The sequence below is a fragment of the Dama dama genome, chromosome 20, assembly GCF_033118175.1.
Source record: "Dama dama isolate Ldn47 chromosome 20, ASM3311817v1, whole genome shotgun sequence".
Lineage (NCBI taxonomy): Eukaryota > Metazoa > Chordata > Mammalia > Artiodactyla > Cervidae > Dama > Dama dama.
This window is the reverse complement of record NC_083700.1, coordinates 14679611-14687127: the sequence shown is the minus strand read 5'-3', so window position 1 is coordinate 14687127 and position 7517 is coordinate 14679611. Positions and strand designations below refer to the sequence as shown.

The following is a 7517-nucleotide window of genomic DNA, read 5'->3' as shown; positions in this document are numbered from 1 at the left end:
CTCCATCAAGAGGCTGTTTAGTTCTTCTTCAACTTCTGCCATTAGAGTGGTATCATGTGCATATCTGAGGTTGTTGATACTTCTCCTGGCAATCTTGATTTCAGTTTATGATTCATCCAGCCTGGATTTTACATGATATACTCTGAATAGAAGTTAAAGGAGCAGGGTGACAATATACAGCCTTTTCATATTCCTTTTATAATTTTGAACCATTCAGTTGTTCCATGTCTGGTTCTAAGTGTTGCTTCTTGATCCACATACAAGTTTCTCAGGAGACAAGGAAGGTGGTCTGGTACCCCCATTAATTTAAGATTTTCCCACAGTTTGTTGTGATCCACATAGTCAAACTCTTTCGTGTAGTCAACGACAAAGATAGGTGATTTTCTGAATTCCTTTGCTTTCTCCATGATCTGAAGAATGTTGGCAATTTGATCTTTGGCTCCTTTCAATACACCCGCACTCCCCAGTTTTCCCTTATAAGACTTTAATTAGTCTATAGTTTGCATTAACTGTTATTCAATAATTAGGGCAGCTCAAAGGAATACCCCTTGTTAGGGCAAACACAGATTTTTTTTTTTGAAGTGGGATCTTGAAGAGTACCAACAGGTATGTCAAATCATGACAAATTTATTTGGAATGAAACTCTGAAATGGCTCTCTCTGGTGGTTGCAAGATCTCTGGTGTTCACCAAGAATACAGGCTATTCTTTTTCAGGTGATTTATGCTACTTGAGAACATAGAGCAAGTTAATACACCACAACACTTCCTGTTCCTATTGGGATTCTGTTGTTTTTCTTGAATAAATGCCCCATCGGATTACTGTGTGTCATAGTTATTTTCCAGAGTTCTGAAAAAGTGATCTAGAAGGGAAGCCATTTTTCTCATTTCTTTTATAAAGGAGATAATTTTCTTACTCTGAGATTTTATACCTTTCACATTTTAACACGCATGTTGAATTATGCATTGTTTTCTAATTATGGCTATCATTGCTCAGTATTTATCTTCTTTTCCCTGAATGACTCATTGAAACCACCCATCATCCTCTTAATAATATAAAAACTTTTAGTGCTGTATATTTTTCATTAAAATTATGAAACATAATTTTAAACTGGCAAATTATTAGTTCTATTATAAAGGAGGAGAAGAGGAGAGGATTACTGATGGTTAGCCTCTACCTGCTGCTGTCTGCTTCTCCCTCCAGCCCAGCTCTGGGGCTTCTCTGCTGCTCTGTGGTAAACCACGCACGGCTGGTTTGGTGCCTCTTGTCTTTCACCAGGAAGGGCGATTATAGAAAAGACTAATGGGATCCTCTATCCCAAATTTTCCTTTACCTAGGCTACCTAATCCTTCTCCCAGAGCTGCAGTTTCCTCCCATATAAGGAAACAGCCGACCTCTAGCTCCTCAGGCTTTCATAGTCATGATGTAAGATCCTCAGAAATGACACTCTCCTGAGCAAGTCCATGGCTGGGCTGATGTTGATCCTTGTGAGCAACTTGTAAGTTACTTAAAACACAACCTTGAGCAAGTTACTTAATCTCTTTGTAATTTCAGGATGATCTTTCATTAGATGCATGTAATGCTTCGGTATTATCATGTTATTAGGATTTAATTAAGCTTATATTGTAGGTAAGGTTTTATGTGTAGTTTTTATGTCTAGTTCCAGGAATGGGGTGCCTTGCCAATACAGTACAGGTATATCATAAAGTGGAGTTGTTTATATATTTATTCTGCAATAGTTTATTGGGGTCCTATTGTAGGTTCTGGGAATAATATGAACATCTGAATGGCTTGTTCTAGCCCTGTGAGCTGGCATCCAGAACTAACTTGGTAGCCCCACCCTTGGGGTGGGGAAGAGCCCAAGAACTCATAGGAGTGAAGCTTTTCCCGCTCACTTGTGCTCCTCCTAACTGTTTCCTCTGCAGCCGCATAGCCTGGCAGGCAGCCTGAGATGGAGCCCTCCTCAGAACATCCCCACCTCTGCTGGGCCACACGGCTCCTGGGACTCACCAGCCTCCTCCTCAGTGAGTAGCCTGGGCTCTTTGTGGCAGGGGTCGAGATACAGGGACCCCTTCTCTCTCTGACGTCTTAAGTTTTGTTGAGGCTGGGACCCCTGAGTGGAGGCAGCCTTTGCTACAGTAAGGGATCCATTACTAGGGAGGTGAGGTCACTACTGTATCAATAAGAGGGAATACAAGACAGCCTGGAGCTACTTGGAGAGAGGAATAGAGAGAGATACAGAAGCAGCTTCTGGGGACCAAAGGAGTGGGAACAAAGCCCCCCTGACCTGACAGGGGAATGTAACAGCCTCTGCCACTGTCCCATGGAGAAAGGGCAGACCTAGAACCCTGTATCTGAACTGGAGGAAGCAATTGGAGTCTAGTTTTCTTGGACTGATACAGGATGTTAAATACAGTAAAATTCTAATTTTGTAAAAGTAGGAGTAGCCTCCAAAATTTAAGGGTGTCTGTATAGCTACATGCTGTAAAAGAAAGAAGAAACCATGGAAGGAACAGCAAACTGCTAAGTGGGTTCCAGGAGGGGGTGAACTTGGAGAAGAAAGAAAGGAGGGTGAAGCAGAGAGGACTGGGAATTAAGCAAAAAGGGAATTTAAAGGATGACTGTCATGAGAAAGCTGCAAATCTCATTTATTTATTTACTTTTAGCTTTCTATTTATTTTTTACATTGAAGGATAAGGGTTTTACAGTATTTTATTGTTTCCTGTCAAACATCAAGATGAAGCTGCCATAGATATATGTATATATCCTCCCGCTTCAAACTCCCTCCCATCTCCCTCCCCATGGCACCCTTCTAGGTTGATACAGAGCCCCTGTTTGAGTTACCTGAGACATATAGCTGATTCCCCTTGTGCATCTATATTACATGTGGCAATGTAAGTTTCCATGTCACTCTATCCATACATCTCACCCTCCCCTCCCCACTTCCATGCCTGTAAGTCTGTTCTCTGTGCCTGTTTCTCCATTGCTGCCCTGCAAATAAATTCTTTGGTACCATCTTTCTAGATTCTGTATGTTTGCGTTAGCATATGATATTTATCTTTCTCTTTCTGACCTACTTCATTCTGTATAATAGGCTCTGTGTTCATCCACCTCATTAGAACTGACTCAAATGTATTCCCTTTTATGGTGGAGTAATACTCTATTGTATATGTACGAAAATTTCTTTATCCATTCATCTGTTGATTGACATCTAGGTTGCTTCCGTGTTCTAGCTGTTGTAAATAGTGCTGCAATGAACAAGGGGATACATGTGTCTTTTTCAATTTTGGTTTCCTCATGGTATGTGCCTAGGAGTAGGATTGCTGCATCATATAGTGGTTTTATTCCCACTTTTTAAAGAAATCTCCATACTGTCTTCCTTAGTGGCTGTATCAATTTACATTTCCACCAACAGTGTACGTGTCTCCTTTTCTCTACACCCTCTCCAGCATTTATTGTTTGTAGACTGTTTGATGATGGCCATTCTGACCAGCGTGAGGTGATATCTCATTGTAGTTTTGATTTGCATTTCTCTAATAATGAGCAATGTTGAACATCTTTTCAGGTGTTTGTTAGCCATTTATATGTCTTCTTTGGAGAAATGTCTATTTAGGTCTTTTCCCCATTTTTTGATTGGATTGTTTGTTTTCCTGGTATTGAGTTGTATGAGCTGCTTGTATATTTTGGAAATTAATCCTTTGTCAGTTGTTTCGTTTGCTATTATTTTCTCCCATTCTGAGTGCTGTCTTTTCACCTTGCTTACAGTTTCCTTTTCTGTGCAAATCTTTTAAGTTTAATCAGGTCCCCCTTGTTTACTTTTGTTTTATTTCCATTACTCCAGGAGATGTGTCATAGAGGATCTTGCTTTGATTTATGTCATTGAGTGTTCTGTCTATGTTTTCCTTTAAAAGTTTTATAGTTTCTGATCTTAAATTTAGGTCTGCAATCCATTGTGATTTTATGTTTGTGTATGGTGTTAGGAAGTGTTCTAATTTCATTCTTTTACATGCAACTGTCTAGTTTTCCCAGCACCACTTAAAGAGGCTGCCTTTGCCACATTATGTATTCTTGCCTCCTTTGTTAAAAATAAGGTACCCATAGGTGCCTGGATTTATTTCTGGGATTTCTAACTTGTTCCATTAGTCTATATTTCTGTTTTTTTTTTTTTTTTTTTTGCCAATACCATACTGTCTTGATGACTGTAGCTTTGTACTATAATCTGAAGTCCAGAAGTTTGATTCCTCCAGCTCCATTCTTCTTTCTCAAGACTGTTTTGGCTTTTGGGGGGTCTTTTGTGCTTCCACATGAATTGCAAAATTTTTTGTTCTAGCTCTGTGAAAAATGCCATTGGTAATTTGATAGGGATCACATAGAATCTGTAGATTACATTCAGTAGTATAGTCATTTTCACAATATTGATTCTTCCTACCCAGGAACATGGAATATCTCTCCATCTGTTTGTGTCATTTTTTATTTCTTCCATCAGTGTCTTATAATTTTCTGTATAGAATTCTTTTGCCTCCTTAGGTAAGTTTATTCCTAGACATTTTAAGCTTTTTGTTGCAATAGTGAATGGGATTGATTCCTTAATTTCTCATTCTGATTTTTCATTTTTAGTATACAGGCATGCAAGTGATTTCTGTGTATTGATATTGTATCCTGTGATTTTGTCTGTCTGATGCATGACTCAGCAGTATTGCCTTGCTTCCATGGCTGCTTGACTTTCTTCCACAGGCATTTCCCACCACAATCTGCTGCCTCGTGTCCTCTAGGTCTGCCTCTCTGCAGTCAACAAGCAGCCCTCGCCCTGGGATTGCTCCACAATCCATGCACTCAAGCTCCCAGACACTGTGCCTTCTAGGGGACCTGTGTCCCTGTCTGCAGTATGACTGCGGCAAGGACTGTCTGATTCTCCTTCCGTTTCGGTTGCCACAGATCAGCTGTTTCACTCTCAGCCTTAAATGTTTCTCCTCTGACCCAGACAATTGCCCCAATGTGGGGTCAGACCCCTGCTTCATTTCCCCCAACAGCCGAGGGCAGGTCTAGTCCTACTAACTCTTTTCCTCCCTAGTTCCTTTATCCTACTGAGTTTTTCATGCTTCTGTATATTCTTTTGCAGTGATCAGGTACTCCTGTCTGCTCTCAGGTGATATTCTACAAGCACTTCTCTGTCTGAAGGTGTATTCCTGATGCATCCGTGGAGGGAGGTGTACTCTGCATCTGCCTACTCCTCAACCATCTTGTTCTCTGTATATCTCATTTAGGACTTCATCGCAGACTATGAGTTTATAATGAAATTAAATAAAAACTGATGATAAATAATAAGACCCAGTGAGGTATCAATTCTGGAGAAAGTTTGGAAAGCTTTTATTGTTTTAATTTTTGGGTTTAGTATCCCAGTCATTATATGAACTTGTCAGAGTTATATAAAATACAGTGGATTAGAGAGCATTTGAAAACTTTCGTTCTAAGTAGCTTCAGTTGTATCTGACTCTTTCTGACCCTACAGACTGTAGCCCTCCAGGCTTCTCTGTCCATGAGATTCTCTAGGCAAGAATACTGGAGTGTATGCCCATGCCCTCCTCCAGGGGATCATCCCATCCCAGGGATCAAACTCATGTCTCTTAAGTCTCCTGCATTGGCAGGCCAGTACTTTACCACCAGTGCCACCTGGAAAGCATGGTAAACAGATGTCCTGAAATAACAATCAACTTTGCATGACATTACATCCCATTTAACTAAGTAACTTTGTGTCAAGAGTAAAATGTAAGCTTTCTCTTCTGTCAATTTTATTTCACTAGAGAGATATGTTAGAGTTGTTGTTGTTGTTGTTTTTTCCTATAGTTCCTGGGGCTCAAAGATTACATAAGAAAGACAGACAGACATGCAGAGAGAGCAGAGGGAGAAAGGGAGAGAGGAAGGGGGGGAGGAGAGAGAGAGACACTTCTCTCTCTTTCTTCTTCTTCTTCCTATATAGGCACTAATCCCTTAATGAGAACCCCAAATCTGCATGATATAAAAATGCAAAAATGTATGGTTACAGTTCCAGTGTTCACAAGCCCAAAATCAAGGTGTCAGCAGGATATATTTTTTCTAAAACCTGTAGGGTGTGTTACACTGCAAAGACTGCCAAACAAGATGCCACAGATGGGTGAATTAACAACAGAAATTTGTTTTCCCTTAGTTCTGGAAGCTATAGCCTAAGCTCAAATGTTGTGCCAACCCTGTTTCTGGTGAGAGAGGGATAGGGCACTGTGTCATGGGGGCCTTCTGGCCATGGCGTTTGTGTCCTGATTTGTTTAGAGAGACTGGTAACACAGTCTTGCCCAGGTCTTCTCTATTGATCTTCTGTGAACAGTGTGTGTGGGGGTCTATTGCCACACCAGGGTGTGTGCTTTACAGTGGGGCCCCCAATTCCGTGGCCATGGAAAAGCACTGGAACCTGGCCACAAAGCAGGAGGTAAATGGCAGGTGAGTGAGTGAAGCTTCATCTGTATTTACAGCCACTCTCCATCACTCAAATTACTACCAAGCTCAGGAGAACAAGCTCAGGGCTACTGCTGAGTCTGTACTATGGTGAGCTGTATAATTATCTCATTATATGTCACAGTATATTATTATAATAATAAAGTGCACAGCAAGTGTAATGCAATAGAATCATTCTGAAACCATCCCCCGTCTGTGGAAAAATGGTCTTCCATGACACCAGTCCCTCGCGTCAATAGTTTGGCGACTGCTGCTCTACAGGGCAGCAGTCCTTTGCACCAGACCTAGTCTTGCACTAGGGTCTGATAGAGGAGTGAGGTGTGGAAAGAAGGGACAAAAGAGGAACTCTGAGGATCCAGACACAATATATGGACGAGTGAATACCTTGTGGACCACTTTCTCTAATGATACATGTTGTGAAGCCTTTTGACCTGGGACTAAAAGGTCATTAAGCTCAGGGTGAGGGTCTGTAAGAGGGTCTGTGGGTTCTGTAAGAGGAGTTGGAAGGACTGTGGTGAAGGCCTGATCCTGAGGTGATGCCTTATCACATGAGTTGATGATTAAATGAATACAAAAGTATCTGAAACACCTGTGCATATGAATGCTGGCATGAGCTCTTCTCTGCTTCCAGTGAGACGAGGAATGTGTGTTAGGACAGCAGGAGGAAGGCAGGTTTGAGATGAGAATGTACTGATTTGGAGAGAAGACTGTGTCCCCTGCAGTCAGAGCCCCACCCAGGCAAATCTTGACCTGCTGGAAGAAGGAGATTATTTTTCCTTTCAGGATAAAGTTATTCTGTGGCACTTTCCCTGGTCCTGTACTGTCCTACACTGGTCCCCTAAAGGACAGAGGGTATCAGGTCCCTGCAACTTAAGCCTCAAGTGGAAGATAAACTCTGGAGCAACTGGCCCTGAGGAGTATGTGCCAAGTGGTCATAGCTCTGCAGAAAAGTGTCTTGAGGAAGGCTCACTGTGATCTCTCAGGGACTCGTTGGGAAGTGCTGACTTGGTGGCAGGGATGGCAGAGTTCATTA

At 41.6% G+C, this 7517-nt stretch overlaps 1 protein-coding gene across 1 annotated transcript in view; it reads left to right on the top strand.

Annotated features, from left to right (window-relative positions):
- The first annotated feature begins 1444 nt into the window (after window positions 1–1444).
- LOC133040590 (hepatic and glial cell adhesion molecule-like) overlaps window positions 1445–7517 on the top strand; it is a 29733-nt gene continuing 23660 nt past the window's right edge. The window contains exons 1-2 of the mRNA XM_061120477.1: window positions 1445–1496; window positions 1924–2022. Coding sequence (XP_060976460.1) covers window positions 1950–2022 — 73 coding nt within the window. The 5' untranslated portion in view covers window positions 1445–1496; window positions 1924–1949. The remainder of the gene's footprint in view (window positions 1497–1923; window positions 2023–7517) is intronic.